Source organism: Magnolia sinica, chromosome 3 (assembly GCF_029962835.1).
Source record: "Magnolia sinica isolate HGM2019 chromosome 3, MsV1, whole genome shotgun sequence".
In the NCBI taxonomy this organism is placed as follows: domain Eukaryota; kingdom Viridiplantae; phylum Streptophyta; class Magnoliopsida; order Magnoliales; family Magnoliaceae; genus Magnolia; species Magnolia sinica.
In genome coordinates, this window is record NC_080575.1 from 111414995 (window position 1) to 111440713 (window position 25719).

At 39.4% G+C, this 25719-nt stretch overlaps 1 protein-coding gene and 1 long non-coding RNA gene across 4 annotated transcripts; one reads left to right on the forward strand and one right to left on the reverse strand.

The window, feature by feature from the left end:
• Positions 1–9178: 9178 nt before the first annotated feature.
• On the reverse strand, positions 9179–12326 carry LOC131240725 (uncharacterized). Its single transcript, XR_009168845.1, has 4 exons — positions 11985–12326; positions 10028–10239; positions 9635–9827; positions 9179–9538 (listed from the first exon to the last, which is right to left on the reverse strand). It is a non-coding gene; the product is annotated as an uncharacterized LOC131240725 (long non-coding RNA).
• Positions 12327–15024: 2698 nt separating this feature from the next.
• On the forward strand, positions 15025–25504 carry LOC131240718 (uncharacterized). Of its 3 annotated transcripts, none has more exons than XM_058239143.1 (4): positions 15025–15122; positions 17184–17796; positions 22784–23476; positions 25255–25504. In XM_058239143.1, the coding sequence occupies exons 2-4, from the start codon at positions 17197–17199 to the stop codon at positions 25381–25383; spliced, it is 1422 nt and encodes a 473-aa protein (XP_058095126.1). In that variant the 5' UTR covers positions 15025–15122; positions 17184–17196; the 3' UTR covers positions 25384–25504. The 3 variants fall into 3 exon arrangements, with proteins under 3 accessions (XP_058095126.1, XP_058095125.1, XP_058095123.1); XM_058239142.1 differs by having other exon boundaries at positions 15048–15125; positions 17187–17796; XM_058239140.1 differs by having other exon boundaries at positions 15049–15128; positions 17190–17796.
• The last annotated feature ends 215 nt before the right edge of the window (positions 25505–25719 follow it).

Here is a 25719-nt window from a genome sequence, read left to right on the forward strand (position 1 = left end):
TAGCATTGAGTTGACCATTTCTATTAACGTCCTATTTTTTCTCTCTACTACACCATTTTGTTGTGGTGTATAAGGTGTTGTGCACTGATGTTTTATGCCGTATTCTTCACAATAGTTAGAAAATTCATTAGAGAAATATTCTCCTCGGTCACTACGAAGTTTTAATATTTTTATCTAATTGATTTTGTACTTCAACTTTATAGATCTTGAATGCATTAAATGCTTCATCTTTTGATTTTAACAGATATATATATATATATATATATATATATATATATATATATATATATATATATCTATCTAGAACAATCATCTATAAACATTATAAAGTACCTTTTACCTCCACGGGTAAGAACGCCATTTAGTTCACATATGTCAGTATGCACTAGGTCTAATATTTGAGATGATCTCTCAACGCTAAGGAATGATTTCTTGATTATTTTAGACCGTATGCATACGTCACATTTATCTTTATCACTATCATTGTATGATATTAGGCCGTTCTTAGCCATGAGTTTTATGGTACTGTAGCCAATATGAGCTAGTCTACAATGCCATAGCGTTACAGACTCAATCATGTAAGCAGAGGAATTCTTTTCATTTAAAGAGAGTTTGATCATCCCATTACAAGCGTATCCCTTACCCACAAAGTTTCCATTCTTAGACAAGACCAGCTTGCTTGATTTAAACACAATCCTAATCCCAGGCTTGCTTAAGAGATCCCCTGAGACAAGGTTCCTTCTTATGTCTGGGACATACAGTACGTTGGTCAGGATTACCTTCTTTCTAGAGGTAAAGAGTAATTCCATGGTTCCTTTGCTTACAACTTTCGATCGTCCTTCATTTCCCATTTGAACCTCTTGACCATTGGTCTCGTCTTCATAAGTTTTGAAGGCAGATCGATCATTGCATACATGGACTGTAGCACCTGTATCATACCACCAACCAGAAATTTTCTCTTGAACTAGGTTCACTTCTGTGACCATGGCTACGATTTTATCGTCTACTGCATTAGCCTCTTTTTTAGGCTTTTTTCGATCCCTACAAACTCGGGCAAAATGCCCGGTCTTGTCGTAGACGTAACAAGCTCCCTTAGGTTTGTCATTTTTCTTCTTTTGAATTTTCTTGAATTTCCCTTGATATATGTTAGGTTTAAGGAAATCAACTTTCTCATTGGTATTATTTTGAGATGTCCTTTCTACTGCTTTCACCTTGAATGAGGATGCACCATTAGCGTCATCCTTTTTGTCTCGGTTACGAGATTCTTCTTCAATACGAAGATGCTTCTTGATTTATTCTAGGATGAACTCTTCGGATTTATGCAATAGTTTCTTCCTATAGTCTTTCCAGCTCCGATGCAACTTTACGATTATAGCTCCGACTTGAAAGGATTCAGGAAGATCGATTTTTATGGCTTTTATTTTATTTACAATAAGCTGCAGTTCTTAGATTTGGACAAGCAGCGGTAGATTGTCTACCATCGTGTAGTCGAAATACCTGGCAATTAGAAATTTCTGTGTACTTTCTTCTTCAGCCATATATTTGTATTCCAGTGCGCTCCAAATTTCTTTCGGTGATGTGGTCCTCGTGTACAAATCTTACAACTGATCAGAGAGAGCATTGAAGATGTGGCCACGACACAGCAGTTCATCTTCTTGTCGCTTAATCCTAGCAGCGATCTGTTCTGGAGTGTCAGTGTCCTTTGCTTCAGGCAGAGGCTGGAGAGTCGAGTCCAGGATGTAGAAGATCTTCAGAGCGGTCAGCAGGAATTTTAGCTTGTCCTGCCATCTAGTAAAATTTGAGCTATCGAATCGGTCCAATCAGATCAGATCCTGGTTCATCAGTTTGATTTATGTAACACTTTCGGTGTCCATAAATCACGCTTTAAGATTGTTAGAAAATTTCTTTTGGATACACTGAAAAAAAAAAATAGAAAAATAAAAATTATCACTAGGCTGAATCACGTATAAAATACGCTGTCCTTAAAACGTGATTCGCCCCCTTATCAACTGCTGATAGGTTACAGGCGAATTGCTCCCAGGATAAGACAAGCCTTATCTGGATCCAGCGTGCAACAATCACGATAGGTCCACTATGGAACAGTTTTAACGCATTAGATTTCTTCTGGCAGACTTAGATGATGGAGATGATAACAATATTCTAAAATGAAGCCATGGACTGTATCCGATTTGATGGGAGAGATGGTGTGTTGAGATAATTAAATCGGACTAGAATGGTCCAGTTTATATAGGCCTCAGGTTTAGACCCGTTGCTGTGTGGTATTCAATGATCCAGAACGTTTGAAAAATATTTCTGACTGTTGTCCATTAATCCCAGACGTTTCTGGCTATTAGATCTGTAGATCTGACCATTGGATCATCCTGGCCCGTCCGTTTTCGGACCGTTGTGGCTTTTAAGGTAGTCATCCGTTTATAGAAACGGCTGGACGTTTTATATTTAAGATCCGACCGTTTTCAGTCACCTATAAAACCCGTGCAAAGTGCGCCATCTAGCGCCACTACAGCCACACTGCCTCACTGCCCGTGCCCGAGCCCGAGCCTGAGTACGAGCGCGCGTGCGCGTGCATGTGTGCACGCCACCTATGTTTCATCTCCTCCAAAAAGCTTCAAGTAAGAATACCCTTCTCAACTTCTCATATAAACCACAAAACTATTCTTTGCATTTCCGACGTGGGACAAAGCACACACACCGCACTTTTTAATTCAAAAAATTTAAAAAGTATTTTGGCGGGAAAATCCTAAAATTTTGAAAATTTTGAATTTTCATTTTTATTATTTTTAAAACCACTGATTTTCAACACATTTGTTGTGTATAAGCCATCCATCCTGTGCATCTAATTGAGTCCCACTAGTGGGATGACCAAAAATCAGATATGGAATCATCAGCCAGGTTTTTTTGTTTTTTTTCCTTACACATGCACACACACCCCCACACACTCATGCCATAGTGGGATTTCAGCACCTATGGATACTCGAACCCTTGACCGGGTGTTGAAACTCTTGAGAGTCTACGACCGGAGCAAGAGTAGGATCCATCATCAGCTAGTTTAAATTGGAAGCAGATTGCGTGGCAAGCCGCACATGAAAGCAAGTTGGGTGTTCCCAGGGTAACAACTTGGTATGTGTTACCCTTATCATGGAGCCCACCTTGACGATTTATTGTATATTCATGCTCTCCATATATTTTTCCAGCCCATTTTAGGTGGTCCACCACACGAGATGATGGTGATTGAACACCACCGTTAAAAACTTCCTAGGGCCCATTATAAGGTCCTCGTGATGTTTATTTTCCATCGAACATGTGAAGTTGAAAAGTGTACAAAGATTAGTTTGATCCAACTTTGGTGGCCTACAAAAAGTTTTTAATGATCAATCACAATTATTTCCAATGGTATGGTTTACCTGAGATTTGGATCTGCTTAAGGTTTGGCATCACGTGCTCAAATTAGATGGAAAAATAAATGGACAACGTGGATATGCAAATAATTCATCACAATGGACATTACACAGTGAGGGTAATACATAATCCACCTGGCCACATACCACCCACTTGAGTGGTGGGTTGACGGGCAAAGTTTTGTGGGCCCACTATGATGTATCTGTTATATCCACACCGTCCTTTCATTTTGCCAGATTATTGTAGGGCATGAATCCAAAATTATGGCTCCAAAGTTCAAGTGAACCACACCACAGAAAGCAGTGGGGACAATAATGCTCATTGTTAAACCTTTCTAAGGCTCCACCATGATGTCGATTTGCCATCTAACCTGCTCATAACCCGACGAAGGAAAACAAAAATATCAGCTTGATCCAAAATTCTGTGCCCTCAAGAAGTTTTCAACAGTGGATATCATTGTCCACATTGCTGTTTATGGCATGGTCACCTGAGCTTTGGATCTTCTTTATTTTTAGGCTGATGCACTAAAGATATTGTAAAATGGATGAACAGTGTAGATATAACAAATACATCATGGTGGGCACACAAAACTTTGCCATGTCAAAACCCCACTCAGGTTTGGTGGTGTGGCACACCACGCAATCCCTTTCTGCCTAAACTATAGATAAAATGGACAGCCACCAAAAACTTCTAAACTCTTGAGGTGGCCCACATAATAGATGGAACGGTCTCATTTTTGGGATGTCTTCTTTTTACTGTGGGGAGAACATGTAGAGACGCTGTACAAAACACTAAGGTGGGCCAGACAGGCAACAATTATTTCGATGAACACCACTTCCTTGGAGAGGAAGGCAAAGCCCCTCTCTCTATCTCACTTCCTTCGAGAGGAAGTAAGCACTTTTTTACTTTTTCTCACTCACTTTTTAAGAGGGAGAGAAGATCCATTGCGCTCAGAAGACTTGACTTATAGTGCTCTTAGTAGCGTTGGGACACTTAGTTGCATCAATGCATCCGCACGGTCCATCAGGTGTAACACAAATTTCACAGGCTAATATGCGAAAATCACACATTTGCTAGTTAGCCATCTTTGCTATAACCATTCATTTTCCCAGCCATGGGCGGAATGGTTAGCATATCCTAATAAAAGCGATTCTGTGGAATCATATTATGTAATCAACAGTAGAACGCAACAAATAGATGAATGGACGGGTTGATTAGACCTGTTTTTCTGTAAACACCTATAACTGTCCATTTTACAAGAGATTGATTAGATGATTGAAATCCTTCAATTATTGTGATTTTTGCATTGTAGCTCATTGAATCTGTGATTGAGCAAATGAACAGCTTCAATTGATGAATCGTGCTGTCCAAGCGACCCAATGCAACTAAGAGCGACCAAAGCAGGTTCAGTACAAGGTTACAATCCAAGCATCAAACATAAAGCACATTAAGCACAAAAGGATTAAAAAATACAACATGCACCTTACGTTCAGATAGTTCTTGTGGGTCCTGGGACAACCCCAGTATCAAATTGTGTTGGACCAGGGTCATATCTGCATCTCTGATTTGCCTAGATCAAATCCAGTTGCACCCCTAGAGAATCAATGGGTTGGGCTGATCCCATGACCCACAGACCTGGTCCAACTCATAACCAGATCTGTGTCCAATGAATAATCCAGTTGGGATCAGGTCCCTGTTTACAGCTCCAGCAGATAATCATGCAGTCTTCTAAAGCACAATGTAGGATATTTTTGAAGAGAGTTTGAATCAGATAAGAGTACCCTTACCAATTATTTGGCCAATGAATTGCGTTGCAATGATCAAAGCCAGCTACTTGAAGATCCAACAGTATTGCCCACTCCTAGACCATTGTGTACAGCTTCAGTTGGCAACACTGGTTTTGTGCTTATGGCATTTCTCCTGGACACACCCGAAGGAGCAAATGAGGTAGATGGCATGTGATCTCTCTCCCCAAAAGTCTCTGCTTTCTGTAATAATGGAAACCATAGAATACTAAATGAAGAATCTTCACTATTACATCATGTAAAGTAAATAAACTGCATCAGCAGCCTACAAGTCTTTAAAGAAACCATTGAAACAAAACATGAATGCATTATCCCAAACAAAACAACATACTCCAACAAGACTACTATAAGTCTTAAGCCTTTTCAAGACTAGTTCAGTTTTAACCATGCTGAATTTGTTAAGAAGAAGGATGGAAATCAGGATGGATTTTGAACCAAACAGAATTGTATAAGTTCTACTCCACCCTAGCATCAGCAGATGTGCTACATTGAAAAGCCCGTAGCTGGTTGGACAGTATGGAAATACAGAGAATCATAGTGATATGGGAGAGCCTCTTTCTTCTTCTTCTTCTTCTTCTGCTCCTCCTCTTTTTAATTTGCAATATGTACGAACCATGAATTAACAAAACTATATTGCAATGTGGTGGCCACCTGCCATCCATGGTAAATACTTACATTCTTTTCACTACGAAGATTGTTAGCACCCAAATTTTTATTGATTGCTGATTTAAATTGCATTTGAACTCCGGGGCGAGCAGCATTGCTCAATCCCATTCGATCTGCAACCTCGGCTGAATGAGAGACACCATTTCCCCCTGAGATTGGACAGGCAACCAGAATTGTAAGAGTTATGGTCAAAACAAAGATTACAAACCAAAAAAGTTATGCCCTATATAATATGAATGCTAATAACTACATATTTCCTCAATATTCCAGACATTGAGTCAGCATTAATAGAAATTTGCAAGTAAATTGTGTAAATCAAAAGAAGTAATTTAAAATCACAGCTTCCACAAGTACAGCAATTTGAATAGGATTCCACAAGATGCAGGTAAAAAAAACAAAAACCATGTAAGATAAACAATTGTAGTTCCCAAACAAAACAAATTCAGTAAACATCCCTAATAAAGAAAACACATACCAGAAGATTTTGAGGGTTCACATCCCTATGACAAACCCCGGGTACACTGTGAATATAAGCTAGGCCACTAAAATTTTGGAGAACAACACCAAGTCAAAAAAAAAAATAATAATAAAATTAAAATAAAAAAGAAGAAATAAAAGAAAAGAGAAGGAACAGATAATTAAATGGGCACAAAACCTATTAAATGCAAGAAGGATCTCATACTTGATATGTATAAAGTTGTACCTGATTTAGAATAAAAGAAAAAAAAAATCAATCTATATCTGTTAGGTTATTTAGAATTCATAGTGAATCATACAAATTGTAAATCCAACTTGTCATATTGGCACAACTATAAATTGCAAAGAAAAGATTGAGACTCATATGGTTTGGATTCAATTTGAACCTCCAAAAAAAGATAAAAAGAAAGTTTAAGTATAGCAAGAAGAGCTTATAAAAGAAACTGAATTCCATGATGGTTTTGATTTTATATGAACTTCTAAAAAGAAAGAGAGCTATGATGAAAGAAACGAAAAATTAAAAAAAAATAAAAATAAAAAAATCATTCAGCTATGTATTTGTTGGTACAGGTTGGCAGGTCCACCAACTCAGATGAAGGCTGTTGAAGGTGGCTTTGTTGGAAGGGTATGCAATTTTTTCTTTTTTGGGTGGTGTGGGCTTATTGGAACTCCAGGATCAATGGTAACCCTTGGATTGGAGGTCTTTTAGGGGGAAAAAGGACAGACAGAGGAACTTTGATGGATCTTATTTAATTCATTTTCCCTTCTGCAAGAATCATCTGATAGAATGGTTAGGAGTACTTAATCAGTGTGATTTCCAATCATCCAAAGTAGGGTCACATGTTCCCAAATAAAGATACTTGCAACCTGTAAATGAAAATCTTCCATGATTTCTAATCAAGAAAAAGACTACAACAACATCTCAACAACGACTCAACATTATGTCCTCTCTAATAGTTTGCTGTCTTCCAAGCCAGGGGTGGGATGCTTAGGATAGAATTCACCTTGATTTTAGCACTGAATTTTTGGATCTTAGGAGAAATCGTTGAATGACTAATTCAAAATTTCAAAGTGACGAGTGCTCGCAGAAATGAGCACACAATCAACCATGTCAACTCAATGTAGTACACATCAAACCAATTTATGATGAAGTATTTAACCGTTTAGAAAAATCAAAGGAATGAATAGAACAGAAAGCTCACCATATTCACGCTGAAATGTTCGATTGAGAGAAATGTAACCATAAGACCCCAGAAAACGATGTCCATTAGCATGGCAGCACCTGCACAAGTCTTTCAAATGAACAGATCGACTTTAGTACGCAAGTTCAAGACAAATTCACCAGAAATCTCACCTAACAACACCCAAATGATAAACAAGACTATATCACAGGTGGCGAGGAAGAATTCCTAATTGTGCACTTTGCAGAAATGCACTCCATAAGAAATCGAATAAATGAAAACTTGTACATGGTATAAACTATCAGGAACTAAAATAAAGCACTGATGAGAGCAATCTATTTCTGTCACTGTGAATGCCCTGTGTTGAGTCTACAACACTTTGGAAATAGTATCGAACAGTTTTGACCAACTAACCTATGTACAAATTGCATCAGATAACCCCAAAACCCAGCTCTTTGCTCGATCTCCTCTTTCTCATGACAGCTTTGCAGCGAGATGGACCAGCCAAATTCTTGCGTATGGTCATCTTTAAGGTGGAGCACCTTATCTGTATACCTCATCTTTAAGAAAAACTTGGTTTGACAGATAGTGACAGTTGATACACAAACGACCTTTAAATGAAAATGCCAGATTTCTCAAAATAATATAAATAGAATCATCAATGTGAATGGATAGCATACTCTATTGGATGGAAGAAGCACAAAAAATTCAGTGTGGGTAGTTCTTGGATTTTGTTAAGATCATATGCATATGGTTGATTAACAATAATCTATGTATGGAATGAGACAAAAAAATTCAAATATAAAGGAAACTCATTTCTTACAGCATGAAGATTGTTGAAACTGCAATAACATCTTGGTTTATGCTTCACAAAGGTTGCAATTGAACCCAACCTCTGCAATAATCCAAAGTGATTTGCAGGATGGACATGGAAGTGTCTGTTTGTGCTATTTGTTGGTGGTAACTTTAAAATAAAAAAACATAATCTGAAATGATGTAGCTATTGCAATAATGTTTACATTCAAATCTTCTTCTTTTTCATTTGTTTATCACCCAATGTTCAGTTGCTGCATTTGTTTTTGTTAACTTCTCTCTCCCTTGTCAATCACTTCTATTTAACGTTTCATTAGGGATGCCATAGATCAGGCCCTCAAAACCTCACATAAACCCCACAAAATAACATTATAAACTTCTCTCTTTTGTGTTTATTTCTTTTCATAGCCTTGTCCCAGCTATTTGGGGTCTTTTTTATGATTGCTCGGCAAAGGTTCAATGCCCATCAACAAACCTGACATCAACCCTCTACCCAGGCTTGGGATGAACTGATAAAATGTCTGCAGGGCGTCATGGTTTTTAGAACTGATAAGCCACCAATGTCCACAACCTGTAACAGCCACCTTTCTAATAAAAGAAGAAAACAGTGAAACAAGCAACAAAAAGTATGGAATAAAAGAACTGAAAAGACACAACTCACAATAACCTACAACCATCAAACTTTGTACAGAGACGCACATGACCAAACTAACAGAATGGTGCCACTTCACTATCAAGTGTCGCTACTTTGTACATGACTGCATGTTATAATGACACAGCAAAGCTCCCTAAAACTGCAGACCAACACAGAGTGCAATGTAATCAACTAACCCAAACAAACTAATGTAACTGCTAATTTACTTGCTAAAACTAAATAGCGAAGAGGCTTTCCTAGCTGACTGCAAGTGCTTCTGTCTTCCCACCCGAAGAGTACTACGAATTGAGCCGCAGAGAAAGGATATTAATCTAGCCATACACACAGTTGAGCTAAGAGATACATTACCTAGCAGAGATTAGCAGGAGAAATAGGCAAATGGGTTTTCTGGAACCATAGATTGCTTGTCTTGGATGAGTCTCAAATGCCATCCAATGCCCCCCTGTAAATGCTCCTACTATAATCGAAATTGTCGTCGTTGACATCTGATCTATTTCCATTTCTTACTAGTCCAGTGGGAGGTGCTGTGTATAAAGAAAAAAAATTTATAAAGGAAATTAAGAAACAGGACTAGATGGTACTCAGTAGCAAGTGGAATGAGTCTGAAGCAACTGAATCACATTCTAGAAAATTAGGAGAGACTGATCTGATGTGTACTGAAAACCTACAGGGAGTCAAAAACTGAGCTGCCTGTTGGTAATTTTCAGTATTCTTAAGTTGCATTGGCAGTGATCCCAGGTTAGGAGGCAAGTTCGACGCATGCGTGATCGGAGCAGCGGCCATGTTTTTAGAGGGCTTGTCTTGCCCAGATATCTGTACAAGTTCAAACATGGTAAGGAAGGTGAATCCCAAGTCCCCAATCATAGCGACATGTTCCAAGCATTGCAGAATCCTCATAAAAACCAGGTAGGATGTCATAATGACTAATGACTATGGCCATCTGACTTTGAAGAGAATCTGTGGTAGAGAACTAAAAGCAAGAGATTTAGAAGGAATGAACAACAAACATGTACTGCAAATTTCAGTGTTCTATTGTAAAGAGAGATGAGGCCAGAGAAAAGCCTGACAACATAATCTGCGATCTCTTCGGATTCATATTCTGCAAATGCAAAGCCCTTAGGATGGCTGGTTTCCCTATCTCGAGGTATGTACAAGTCTACAATTCGGCCTGCCTGAACTAGAATCTCATACAAGACTCTATCATTCACCTTCTCATCCAAGTTACCTATCAGCAGTATAATTAAATAGATATCAGAAAGTGTTGCACATAGTGCAGTCCAAGGAACTCGCATGGTCCAGAAGAGCAGATACTAATAATCTCATGAAGGGCATGGAAACAGCACAACATAAAAGTTTTTTTTTTCTTTTCTATTTTCTACTATACATTGGCATAAATAATAATTAAAAGAGAGAGAGAGAGAGAGAGAGAGAGAGAGAGAGACAGAGAGAGAGAGAGAGAGAGAACAAAGAAGAAGAAGTTAAAACAACATAATGATAATCACAAAGAATGTATTTGGACACAAGACGGGTTCAAAGAATCAGCACTGCTTAGAAGAGGAAGAACATCAGGAAATGCAAGCTCAAATCTAGTACACCTTGCACGAAACAGTGTCACAGGAATCACAGAAGAAGCTGATTATCAAGTGATTGGGACAGAAATAGAATAAAGAATAGCATAACACATTGGCAGAGATAGAAAAATGGAACCAAAATGCAAACGAGAGACTTCACAAAATTGCAGACAGAAGAGGCCCAATTGTGATAACCAACCTGAGATTAATCACAGAGAAAAGTGCATCTAAGACTCTAGAGAAAGCTAATTACTGAAATGCTATGAACAACCAAATGGTATTAGTGAATATTCTCTTTCTAATGTTTCATTACTATAACATCATCGATTTGGAAAAATTAAAAATATTTCCTTACAAAACTTGTAAATAGTAACTACATATTAAAAGAAGAAGAAATGGAATGATGAATTAACCATATTCAACCTAGCAATGTTAATGGGGCTTGTGTTGAAATATGGTTGAGATCAGTCTAGTGGTGAAATTTCTACCAGAACCTCTCCTTCCTGGAAAGCTTGAGATCTTGAGGCTGGAAACATATATTTTGATCACACGAGTTATGAGGAGGCTCACTAGAGTGGGGGCAAATGCTAAACTGGAGGTTCAGAGGCTTAAACATTAGCAAGAATGAAGGAGAGTAGGAACAACTATAGCAGCCAGGCTTCAATACAAATTGACAGCCAAGAGATTCTCAAAGCAATCTATGTCATTACCATGTTCTATTGTTCAAAATAATGGGAAGATCAATTTGTAGCCATTTGAAAACCACAACAAACCATGACGCCTAGATTAGATAGCAGGGTAAAACAACAATCTGTAGCCATTTGAAAACCAGCCAATTGTGCTAAAATTGTTCACATTATTGCAAAAGGCACAATACACCTCAGGATGCATGCTCACTCTGATTTCTTCATCAAACCAGCTCAAAATGGCATGTGTGCTCAATGTGCAATAGCTGAATTGAACTCATTATTTATTTGAGCTAGTGCCTACTCTGCTCTAGCATAAGCTTTATAGAGAGAAGAAAAGAAAAGAAAAGAAAGTATCAGTTAAATAGTCGAGCATATTGTGGGTATGGAATTTACATAAAATGCGGACATCTGATTACTAAATGCATAGATAAAGAGCCAATGTCCTCTACATCCAGCCTCACCTAAATGCTAAATGTGTTTCACCTTTTCTGAAAGTGACTCTCTGTTTTGGTGTCCACCGTGCAGCGATAATGCAAATTGCTACCATTGGCAGCAATGGGGTCTTTTACTCTTTGAACCCAACTCCAAATTTAAAAGAAAACACTTTGACTCAGTGATCAGTTAACTCAGTGAGTCATGGTGCTATGATGGCAATGGTGTAATAATGTAAAGGGTCTGAGATCGATCTGACTCAAATGAAGGTTGCTTACGTTAGAGATTGCTGAAATCTCGATTTTGGTATGTCGATGTTAGACGCTGAAATCTCTGCCTATCAGCTATCTTCTTTCAGGGAATCGAATCGAATGCAGATCAAATCGACATGGAAAAGCTCAGAATGCTGAAATTGTAGAGTAATGCGTAGTTTTCAGCTCGAGAAAAAGCAATAAAACCCTAAAATTTTCAGGGAAAAGGAGAATGAAAGAATAGGCGTCTGTTTTCTGGGGAGGAGATTCAATGGATTTCACAATCCGAATTGTAAAAGAAAATCCGGGAAAATCTATGCCGTAAAAGGAAATACGAGATCGGGAGAGGAAGAGGGAGATCGGTAGAGAGAGAGAGGATCGGGAGAGGGAGGTCGTGTGAAAATGCGAACGAGGGTTTCAGCCCCACGAGGAGAAATCGATTTGGTAATCTGCGGCAAATAAAAACTACTGCCGTGTGGGATCCAGCGAGGTCTCCAAAACAAATCCAATCCGTCCATCTGTTTTAAAATATAACAATAGAACATAATAATAAAAATTAGTAATATCCAAAACACAAGTGGGACACACAGACAAAATATCAGAAATATAATGTTATGGGCACAAATTTGTACACGGTTTATAACCGTTTCAAATTAGACACGACTTTGCTGCGCCGTTTTCAAACCACAATCCCAGCCGTTCCTATCCAGAGATTTTGGTGTAGTGTGGGCCAGACGGGCACCAGTTTTTTTTTTTTTTTGATGAACACCACTTCCTTGGAGAGGAAGACAATGCCCCTCTCTATCTCACTTCTAGAGGAAGGAAGTAATCACTAACTTTTTCTCACTCACTTTTTAAGAGGGAGAGAAGATCCATTGCGCTGAGAAGACTTAAAATGCTCTTAGGGGGCGTTTGGCGCATGGTATTACAAGGGATTAGGTGGGATGAAATTGCATTTGGTCCCGTGCCAATTCCACTCAATGTTTGGTAAGCATGGAAAAGGATTAAGTAGGATGGGATTAAAAAAAAACGTAATTATTACATGTGGCAAGGATTGTCCCTGTTATCATGTGATAAGCTTAATTCCATGCTATGTTTGTAATTCAGTGGTACATTGAATGCATATACCCACCATCATTTGAAACTATTGAGAATAGCATATATGTGTTATATCCAAACCGTTCATCTGTTTTGTAACCTCATTTTATGGTACGGGCCTAAAAAATGAGGCAGATCCAAAACTTGTGGCCCCAAAAAAGTTTTCAATGGTAGGTATTCAATCCCCGCTTCTTTCTATGGTGGGGTCCACTTGAGCTTTAGATCTACCTAATTTTTTAGCCCATGCTCTAAAATGATCTCGAAAAATGGATGGACGGGGTGGATATAGCCCACACATCATGGTGGGACCTACACAACTTGCTAACATTGAGTGGAATTACCACATGACCCAATGCAATTCCATCTAATCTAATTCCAAGCTTTTCCATTCTTCCCAAACAATGAATGGAATTGGAACAGGACCAAATGCAATTCCATCCCACCTAATCCCATCTAATACCATGCGCCGAACGCCCCCTTAGTAGTGTTGGGACACTTAGTTGCATCAATGCATCTGCACCGTCCATTCGGTGTAACACAAATTTCACCGGCTAACATGCGAAAATGACACGTTTGCTGGTTAGCCATCTTTGTTATAACCGTTCATTTTCCCAGCCATGGGCATAATCGTTAGCATATCATAATAAAAGCGATTATGTGGAATCATATTATGTAACCAACCGTAGAACGCAACAATATATGGATGGATGGGTTGATTAGACCTGTTTTTTCATAAACTCCTATAACCGTCCATTTTACAAGAGATTGATTAGATGATTTGAATCCTTCAGTTATTGTGATTTTTGCATAGTAGCTTATTGAATCTGTGATTGAGCAAATGAACAACTTATATCAATGAATTGTGCTGTCAAAGTGACCCAATGCAACTAAGAGTGATATAAGTTATTCTCTTTGATAGCAGTGGATCATTTCTCTATTTCACTTTTGAAGAGATATATGATACTCAGATACTCAGAAAATCTACATGCGGCACACATTGAATCAAATTAAATCAAATTATGAAACCACTTTCTCCAAGTGACAGTCCAAGATAATATTTGTTGAACAATCCTAACATCTGATTAATGGACATTTGTTTATTAAAATTGGAGCATCAAATGATTTTCATTTTTATCCATCAAATAAGTGTCCACCAATCCAATTTTCAGATTATCAAACAATTGTAAATTTTGATGTACTATACATGAAAATTAATTTAAACTGTTTGATTGGACTTACTTATATACCATGTATGCAACTTTTACCTCATTTGTGACTTCCTGAGTATCATTCTTCACACTGCCGGAGCATCAAAGTTTTGTGCTCTTACCGTCTCACATTGCTGCTTCTCTCTCTGGCTTTAGTTCTCTAAAGCTGGCCCTTATTCTTTTCTTTTTAGAAAATGCTCCAGCTCCCTTAGAGCACTATAAGTTATTGTGCTCTTAGTTACATTAAGACACTTCGACAGTTCAATCCATTAATCTAGACTGTTCATTTGGTCCATCATGCATTTTTTATGGGCTATCCTACAAAACGTACACTGATCAGATGATCCAATCATCCTTCATCTAGCCTTTTTTTTATAGCCCTGCTTTCTCTTATTCAAAGATGAGATGGCGAGAATTTCCTAGCAAAAGTGATTCATTAGAGTCATAAGCACTCCATGATGGTCCTTACACATATATGGCTTGAATTGTTGAATGAACCTTTTTAGTGCCAATCTTCACCATTCTATTAAAAGCCACTTATCAAATGATTAATATTTGTCCGATCTGCATGATACTTGCATGTCAGCCCACAAAATGTGTTTTTCACAGGGTGAAGAGTCTAGATTAAAGTATTAAACTGTTTCAGTGTCACAACGCAGCTAGGAACACTATAACTTATGGTGCTCTGACAGCACTGGAGCATTTATCTTTATCTATTCTTTTACTTTCCTCTTTATTTCTTTTTCTTCTCGCTTGCCGTTGACGGCCAAAAACTCAAGTGTTATAAGAGGCATCAATGCCAGCTACGGTGTGAAGAAGAAATTATAGTAAGGGTTACATCCGAAGCTCTATCAGCCTTCTTAGTTAGGTAATCAGATTCTTACTCCCTGTCATTTACTTTCCTATTTTATCTTCAATTTTAATGCACTTAGGAAATAATAATAATTTAGTAAGAGAAATGATCCAGTGAGCTATATATGTCCATGGAACCTTTTACATGCACCTAGTTGGATTTAGGCTCATTGGCATCCGCATCACCCATCTGTACTGTCCATTAGGTCCGGCCTACTTTGGAGTCTGTCTTATAAAATCACACAGATTTGATGATCTAAACCGGACAATTGGTGGCATGAAAAAAATGGATGGACATGATATGCCCGGTCACTATTGATTATGGCCATCCGATTGTGGTGGTTTTTGCATAGTAATGGAAGAAGAGTGGAATGCTCCTAATTGACTGCCGGGATGGATTATGTGGATGCCATAGACCCTAAATTCAGCTAGGTGCATGGGATGTGTTTCACACACTGAGCCCAGTGCATCATATCTCATACGATCATACGAGGCTTGGTAGAAAACATCCCAACCTACTGTTACAATTGAAGGGATACCTCGATGGTAAAAGTCTCCAAGTGAAATATTTTTTTATTTCTTTTGAATATGGAGGGTATCTTAACCAGTCGTTTTTGGGTCTATTCACATGGATTGTTCTTAGGATCCTCTCGTCTTGAAGATTTTTGAGGCAGCCACCTTTACCATGTATCTCAAAATTAAGACGATCCAGATACAAGGCTGGAGCCACCATGTATCCAGTAGTAATACACGAGGATGGATTAATCTAGACAACCTCCAATCATATAACTCTAATTGCTCATGACTGTTGTCACTAATACTGCTGAAAATGTGAAATTCCCATGATTTTTTTAGTGGAAAATTGACAAACAATATTATCAAGATAATATTGCAAATTTTCTTCCCTTTTTTTTTTTTTTTTTGGTTGTGGAATTATCGTGAATTTAACATGAAAATTCATTTTACACTTGCATGCATGCATGGTTGTGTGTGTATTTGAAGAGTTTTGCCAGCATCCCTATATTCACGAGGATGTCAGCAATATCCTTGAACTTTTAAATGTTGATCACATGGATTGACCTATTATCGATCCAAACCTTTCATTCATTCATACAATTAGAAGCAAGCCATGATACAAAAATCAAGCTGATTAGGTGATCCTAAGCGTCTATGGCATAAAAATGGACCGCTAAGATTGACCGAAGAGACAAAATAGGTCCAATCATTATCTCAAAACATATAGTAGATAAATTCCAACTTGTATTAATTTTGATTCTAATATAAGATTACTTTATTTGATAATTCTAACCATGTGATTTTTGGCTCGTAAATAACAGTTGGTTGACATGAATCAACCCATTTAAAAGGTTAGGACCATCCAATTGGTGTGATTCTTGCACTATGGCTTGTTCCTAGTATGAATGAATGAATGGGTCAGATCCCCATGTCCCATTTAAAAGGGTGGGGGACATTAGCAAAACTCATATTTTAAAATTTTAAAATTATTTATTAATTTAAATAAGTAATTTTAACATTGCTGATAACAAGATAATTATCACCGTGCTCTGACAACCAGCAAGTGCGTGGTACATCTAAGTGGTAAATTAGGTGACCGATAGTGCAGATGGCCATATGCTAAGTAGGCCAAGTCCACTCATCCAGACCGGAAGATTGAATATGAGCCATTCTTGACGGTTTACCGATAGTCCAGATGGCCTAATGACCGGGTATGCTTTTCTTCGCGTGGATGCCACCTTATGCTGCGTTCAGGTGTCCTTTTCCCACTTGTGAGATTGGCACATGCACTGCAATGTAACGGCGTGTACAACAAACATGTCAATACACATTTCCAAATATTTAGCTCTCCCTTCAATAAGAGTTTATAATAGGTGAATGGAGAAGTTATTGTTTTGATTGAAACTAATGCATGTTAGGTTTGGACGATCTTTCATGTACACAACGTTCAGTTGGCTTCTTTAGAAATTAATATAACATGGAAAGTGACATGGCTTTTTTTTTTTCTTTTTTTTTTTTTTCTTTTTTTTTTTTTTTTGTATTTTCCATTTACGTAAGCTCGAAGCATGGCTATCAAGTTGAAGCTGTTGATTGACAAGGAGAAAAACCGAGTGGTGCTTGCCGAATCCGACAAGTACTTTGTTGATACCCTCTTCAGCTTCTTGACAATACCAATAGGTGGTGTAGTTCGACTCAGCAGCGGGAAATCCAATATTGGATGCATGGATGCATTGCAAGAGAGTGTAAAGAATCTCGATTCTCGGTATCTACAGACAGAGGCTGTGAGGGAGATGTTGCTCTGCCCGAGAAGAGCGTGTGAAGCTCGAACCAAGGATCTAGCACTAAATGTCTATTCGGAGCTTACAAGGAATTATTTATGTACATCATGTTGCGTAGGTTCCCACCCCTTGATCAGTACTGTTAAGAATGTCCGATGTCGCTGCGGAAGGGTGATGGGTACAGAGGTAGTTGTTAATAAGCCAAATCCGGTTACGAAAGGTATCAATGAGGGAGTCTTTGTGAAGAGGACAATGAGGTTCATGATAGGCGATGATCTACGGGTGGGCCCCATTTCCTCGATGACCTGCGTGTCACTACTTGACAAGCTTGGAGTCAGAGACGTGGCTGCTTTAGGGGAGAAGATTGTGGATGTGGGTGCCGATGAGGTATGTTATGGTGACCATCTACGCCTAGACACACATGATCACCTGGCTATTCCATGCATTATCTGGACCATCCATCAGGTGCGCACAATGTGTAAATGTGCGATCAAGATTCAGGCTGGACTGCTCTTTAGGTAGCCTACAATGCACAAAGCAAATGGAGCGTTAAGGTAAACGTTGGCCAAGTTCCACCTGTAGATTACATGTATGCCCCACCTATGAGTTGGCCAGCCTGATTCTAGGCTAAGTGCATCTACTACACAATGTGGCCCACCTAACAAACGGATCAGTAGACCTGACCCAATCTGAATTTGTTAGGATCCAAATTCAGACACATCTGTTCAGGTTTGGGATTAAAATACTTCTACGTCCAATTATTATACTTGATCATCGATGGTTTCGATTCAGATACCGAGTCCAGACTCAGTTATTAATTGAGTTGAGCCGGATTTTCCTCTTTCTAACCTAACCAATTTAATTACATCTCCACACCCAGAAACCATCTTCCACTCTCCGCTCATAACAACCATCCGATCAAGTTTTAAAGGCTGTGAATGCCGCTCATAACAACCATATGTCCAATCAAAAGGCTGTGAAAATATCTCGTTTCATGATTAATTTAAGCCTTCCTGGAACACAGGACAATGTGGTAAACATGCATGCACAAGCACAAGCACGAGCATCAGTTGGGCCCAATTGTGTGGATGCCCTGCTCCAAAATCAGGTTGGTTCACTAATGGACGGTCCACATTTTATACATGTGGCCCCATCTGATGAATGCACTGGCCTGGGCCAAGGTATACATGGTAGGCCTACTTGATGAATGATGTGGATCTTTTAACATGCCTTTTGAGTTCCAATGTAAGTCCCATTTGCATTGCTCTTCCTTTATGGGTAATTAGCACTATGAGTTGTGGCATGTGCGATGCACATGAAGAAACTGGTTTAAAGAATGGGAGAATAGAGGAGAACCGGGACTTATTTGATTGTCTAGCAGAATGTGATGGTTGATACTTTGGCACTGACATTGTACACATGGTATAAATCAGTTCAATCGAACCACCTAATTAATTGTGAGTAGAGTCGGGCAGAATCCGACCCGATCCGATCTGAACCGAAGGCCAGGATTAGGTCGGATCGAGTAAGCCCACTCAGATCTGAACGTACATCGAGTCGAGTTTGGATCAGTGGCCAATCCGAACCGATCCGATTGGGATCTGATCCGAATGGATTTGATCCGATTTGATCGAGTACCATATAAGTAATACTTCTTATTTTCATTTTTTTACTACCCGCCTCACCTAAACGAAGCCCTAATCCCTCCCCTCTCTTTCTCTACCCGAATGGGGCCACACCCACCCATCTCTCCCCCTTTCTCTCCCTCTTTCTCTTCCCTCCTCCTTTCTCTCGTCATTTCTCTCCTTCTTTCTCTCATTCTTTCCCACCTCTACTTCTTTCTCTCCTCCTTTCTCTCCCCCTCTCTCCCTATCATGATTCAGCCCAGTCCGAATCAACTGGACAGACTCAGCTCGATCCGACTCGGTTCGGTTTCCCTGATTGAATCAAACTCGGTTTGGGTTAGGCCAGCAAGGATTCGGATGGGATCGAGTTCAGGTCAAGTTCTTGGAAAAATCGAATCGAGTCAAGTTGGACCCAATCTGGTCCGACTCGACTCGATGCCCACCTCTAATTGTGAGACATGTTCTTTGCCCTGCCTTTGATGATCAACCCTTGGCACATTTAGGTTTTTATTGGTCCTCAAGACCCAATACCTATATTCATCCTAAAGAAAGATGCAAGAGGTGTTGATGCTTCCTTTATGCACGTAGAAAGCATCACCCTCTTCCACTCATTATCAGTGGATGCTACAATGGCTATCACTTTGGTCGCAAGGGGAATGGTTAAGTGACTCTCTCAATATCTTTGAATTTAAGTAGTAGGGGTTTTAGTTTCTCGGGAATGTTGATGGGCTCGATTTATTTCCATTTTACAATTAATAAATAGACTTGTCCCGTCTCCTTGGATTTCTCCATAAAGTCTCATATGCTTAGGAGAAAACGTCATTCTACTTTAAAAGTTTCGGGTGACTTCTTTGGGTCCATAGGAGTTGGTATAGTTTTTTTTAGCGTCCTTAACAAAAATGCATATATTATCTCGTCCTGTAAGAGCGATGCTACGATCTGATTGTCATGGTTGATCGAGTAGAATGTGATAGGCCTCCATGTCAAGAACGTCACATACGACTTGGTCCTTATAATGTTTGTCAATTGATAAGATATAATGCATTATTTAGTTTCTTTCGTTCCGCTGACTTTCTTAATCAATCTGATCGTATATGGGGATGGATGATACTCCGTTTTTAGTTGTAATTTCTCCACCATGACGTTAAAGATGACTTTCGCACTATTTCTGCTGTCGATAACCACATCATAGACCTTTTGATTCACTATACACCTTGTTTAGAAGATGTTGTGTCTTTATGGGTGTACTTCCTTAGTGCATACAATAGTCACCTCACGACTAGCGATTCACCAAGATCATATGGAACCCAATCTGCTTTATCATCCATGGTGTTCTCTAATTCATTAACTTTCGAGTCTTCTTCTATGTTCTCAGGCCCATCATCATTAATGATGAGGTTTGCCACTTGCCGCTGAGGGCAAGTGTTTGATGAATGACCTAGTTGGTCGCATCGATAACAATGATGAGGCCTTGGTTATCCATAGGGGTTTGGTATTCTGCTTGGACCGACAATAGTGGTTGCTGCTCTCTGGGGTCTTACTTGTCCACTTCCTGACTCTTGGTTCGTGGGTGTAGGACGTTGAAGTCGTCCTCCTACAGGTTCTTTTTCCTTGGTCTATGAAACTCCCTATGAAGGGCCTGCCATGATAACCCTAATAGAAGGATAGGTTCATGTGTTAGTGTACTCAAGCTACGCTTTTGCTCATGTTGCCAGCTTGATTGCTTCATTCATCGTCAAAACAAGTTGCATCTTAATTTGATCTTGGATTGCAACATATAAACTATCGTTGAATCGAGTGATTTGTTGCGATTCGGTTTCGACCAAATCATTTTAGGCCGCTAAGTGGTAAAATTCTTATATGTAATCTCTTACCGACGAACTACCCTGCCGACAATTTTAGTATTGTTGGAACAATACCTTATTGTACTCACTAGGAAGAATTACTTGCGCAACAACTGCTTCATCCGCTACCATGTGCAGATTGATGCTTTCATCTGTCTCATCTATGCGAGTTGAAGCTGTTCCCACCAAGTTGAACCTTCGCCTTTAGAATTGTAAGCCACAAGCTTAACTTTCTTCTCTTCAGCGACATTCGTGTAGTCAATGAAGTGTTCGAATTCTAATAGCCAATCGAGAAAGTCCTCGACGTGGAATTGATCATTAAAACTAGGAAGGTTGACTTTTATCCCGAATTCTTGATCCGTTCAATTAAACCGATCACCGCCTCATTCAGAATATTGAATGATCATATCATCGATCTCCTCAGTGTTGGATCCCACCTCCTCAGGGGTGATCCTGCAATTCATTACTGACATCGCCTTGTGATTGACATGATTATGAATTTCAGCACTTATTGGGATCGGATCATCGCCATGAACATAGATCTGCCCTAGGGCCTCCATGTGATTGATGGCAACTTGCAGCCCTTGCATGACTTGCTAATTCTCTTGCTGCGCCGCATCGAAAGTCGCCAATGTTAAAGTAAAATTCTCTAGAGCACCGTCCAAGGAAATGTTGTCTGACCCGTCGTTAGAAGCCATTAAGCCTTGCTCTGAAACCACAAAAGGTTTCTTGAATACATGAGAGAAATAGAAAAACTACTAAGGAATTTTATTGATAGAATTAAATGATAAAAATGAGTTTAACAACCTTTAAATAACCCTAAACAAACCTTAAAAATGTAATCAAAGAGTCATAATCAAACTAGGAAACAAACATAAAAAAATCACACAAATATCCCTCGTTCATTGACCTGTTGAAATGGTTCAAAGACATCCAAAGGCTAAAATTGGAAATTCTGTGAATTTTGACTTGTCAACCTGATTTATCGACTTATCGAACAGTATTTCGACCCGTCGAAAAATCTGTCGACCTGTCTAAACTGGCAGAAATTAGCTAGCAAGAAATCTAAAATTTCTAATGGAATTTCAACTTGTCAACCACAAAGGTCAACCGGTCAAACTATGCTGAGTATGGTTTGGTCAATCCTTCTTGCTTCTTTTCTTTGATCCATCTTAGTTACGAATGAATCCATGACTCGTTCTACATCACACCAAGAAGTAATGAGACGATGGAAAGTAGACTTAGATGGGTTGGTCATGTGGACTTAGAACTGCACTGGATAAGAGCCAGTTTAAGTTGCAGATTCTAAAAGGATGCATGCAGAGGTAATAAGGAAAGACTTGATGACATGTGATGTAACTGAGGTTATAATTCTTAATAGAGTGGAATGGTAAAATAGGATGTATATAACTGTCCCAATTATTTGGGGTAATGCTTAGATGACAATGATCCATTTAAATCATTTCTCAAGAATTGTGTGATTTAGTTTCAGTTTATGGTATTCACTTGCACAGTTTTTTTTTTTTTCTTAATCCCGACCTATCAACTAATTGCATGGGTAAAGTTGACCATGGCTATCTCGCTTTATATAGGACTGATGTATATGTAAGGCTGGGTTTATGATTAGGGCCGTGAGCTCCATACATCACCTCTTACCTCATTAACGTTGCTGTTCAGTTTGGGGATTTGACCATCCATATGGTTGTCCCATCGTGAATGACCCACTATTAAGAAGCCTGCCCATCAAAGAAGCCAAATTGTATCGATCTGGTCGTCAAAGGAACATTAAGAACAAAAGAAAACGTTAGATTGTTTAAAATTCAAAATGTTTCTTAGTCTATTTGGATAACTGAGACAAGTTGGCTAACTGCATATTTGATGATTACTGTTCTTATATTGAATTAGGCATTGCATATACTGAGACGATTGTTGGTCTCCAACACACCTTTGACGGACGTCTTTCTGCCGAAGCCAGAGGCTGTTGAGGATGCTTTTCATGCCCTAAAGTTGAGCGACGAAGCAATAGCCATAGATAAGAATGACACTGGCAAGACGATGAGCTTGAAGCTTCTGATCAGCAAATCCAAGAACAGAGTATTGTATGCAGAGGCCACAGAGGACTTCTTAGACCTTCTGTTCAGCTTCCTCTCCTTCCCTCTTGGAGCCATTGTAAATCTCTTGAGGCCAGGTTCTTCCATTGGATGTTTGGATAACTTGTACAAGAGCGTGGAAGATTTAAGCGGTGACGACAATTGTATCATATCCGAAGAATGCAGAGCCATGCTACTTGACCCCAAGCTAGCGCTCCACTCGGGGTGTGACAACCAGCTACTGCCAGTCGTAGAGGTGGAACCCAATACATTCGACCTTTCTAGTTTTAAAAAGACCCTACGATTTCATTTCATAAATCCGAAGTTGAGTGATGCAGCCACAGAGTCTGGAGGAAGATTTGTGAAGGGACCGGAGATCATGTTTATGGTAACGGATGGGTTGGATGTGGAGCCTTTATCGTTTATTTCAGGCATTTCCATCCTATACAGATTCCAGGTGCCCATCAGCGATGTGCAGGAGCGAGTAGTAAGTGTAGGCCAGGATCAGGTAATGTAGATTGTCTCTACATGGGTTGGATTGAGAAATGTTAGGGCGAGTCATGCTAGGACTGGTTAACAGGCGGTCGGAGGTGACTAATGTAGCACACAGGCTTCCAGGCTACTCATCAATTAGGGTCACCATGAACCCTGGCCCAAAACTCATTGATAGCCATGGATCAGGTGGACCGAATGTCTGCAATTGAATTATAGACCTTTGGCTGTCTTTTTCTTTTTCTTTTATTCTTTGCCCATCCATTTTCCTCATGCAGATCGAAGCACCTGACAAGAAGTCCGGTCTGAGATTTGGGCAAGGATGTGTTCTCCATGGCCCCTTCTGATGAGTGGTCTAGATTCCTCATAGGCATTCCATTTTGGCAATTGCATGCGCATCAACTTCTTCAACCTATCTGACAAACCGCCATGACTTTGGACGCCAATTTCCGGCAAAACCTATTAAAAGTTGCCCGTTGAACAAAAAGCTGTGTGTAGCCCACACAGATGTCTGGAACATCTAGTCAGTCCATCCATTGAGCCAGCTCATGTTAAGGATGCAATCCAAAACATCATGCAAATTGCACTTCATCAAAGCAACCAGTTGGGATGGGACGCCTACTAATGAGACTTTGTTGTGCCCACCGCAATTTTGGTGGAACTCACCTTATAAACTGATTCAATGGCATATAAATATGGAGGTGGGCATATAAATATGACGGTTGGCCCAGCAAGGTTTCATTGGTGGGTTCCTATCTCCGCTGTTTCCTGTAGTGCAGCCCACTTGAATTTTGAATGTGTTTCATTTTGGGATCACATCCTAAAAAGAACTTAAAAACCTGATGGATGGAGTGGATATTGTTATGTAGGTTCAGTTTTTGTTGCACCGCTTCCTGTAACAGATGTGTGGAAGTTCTTGTCCCATATCTTTCCTATACTGCTTTTACTAACTACTACTTTCAGTTTGCACCGATTGAGCCATGGCTTACTTTATCCTGACTGTTGATAAGATGAATCTCACAATTTATTGTAATGCCTCAACACTCTCCTAGATGTGATGATCCTAACCCTTTCACTGGTTGCCTCTGCAAACAGATGATTTGGGAAAGAAGCAGAACAATGGTCCGCATTCAACTGAAAATGGCAAAAGATGTTCCTATCTGGGAGAATTTTGGAGCGTGGTCCATTAGGTGGGTTCCATCAAATTACCAACAGTCTGGATGCGCAGAACTTACAACCTGAAAAACGGAGGATACTTTGCATATTCCTGGGCTGAGGATCCACCATTTTCTGAACCATGCATTCAAAGTGAAGCCGGTGATTTGGACATTGTTGATTTGGTGGGGCTAAAAAAGGATGAAAGATCCTAACCACTGACATTTACTGCATCATGTCTCTTTTGTTTGGCCTTCCTGAATTCTTCTGTCAATTTTAGAATGCCCATCACCCATATGATTGAAGAAGCTATTGATGCATGTATGCAAACCACGTGTGAGATTCTGGGTCAATCACTAAACATGTCTGCTGTGAAAAATTCCCTTGCCCAAAAGTTTGGTTGCCCCAATCATCCAGTGGGCCACACGTACACAAAAATTGTGATAAGACAGGCAACCTATGATCAATATTCAACTTACATGTGCAGCCCGCCCGATGACTTGACCTTCTTGATTTTGTGAGTAGCCCATAACTTGCACGTCTCACATGTTTGTATGCGTTCCGTGAATAGTCTCTCCAAAAATATAAATAGAGAATAGAATGCAAAGCTTATGTATGTACTTGTGTCTTTCTTGGCAGGCTCTCTCTCTACTGAAGGCTGCTTTGTGCTCCAGAACAGTTCTTAGTGATGTCTTCTGTGGGAAGAAAGTAGATCAATCTCAAATTAAATTGGAAGGTGATCAATGGCAATATCAATTAGATGGTTAGGATATGCTTATATTGAACCATGCCCTACTTACTATAAGCATATTGGCTCTCTTTCGCCGTTTTACAAACTTTGATTTGTAACTGATTGATGGGTGTTTGAAGCTTGGTATTTAGGGAACAATTGCCAACTTAAGAATTATGGGAAAACGCTACTTGACAAAGAGGAAAAACCGTCAAAATGGCCCCATCCAATAGATGAGGATCATGTAATCCTAGGCTAGCTGCTTGCTTGGGAATGATCACGTGCTTTTGAAGCTGTGATAATTACCATACCTTCAAGCCGTGTGGATCCATGCATCGTGTGTATCGTGTGATCCGAACTGTTCATTGGGTAAG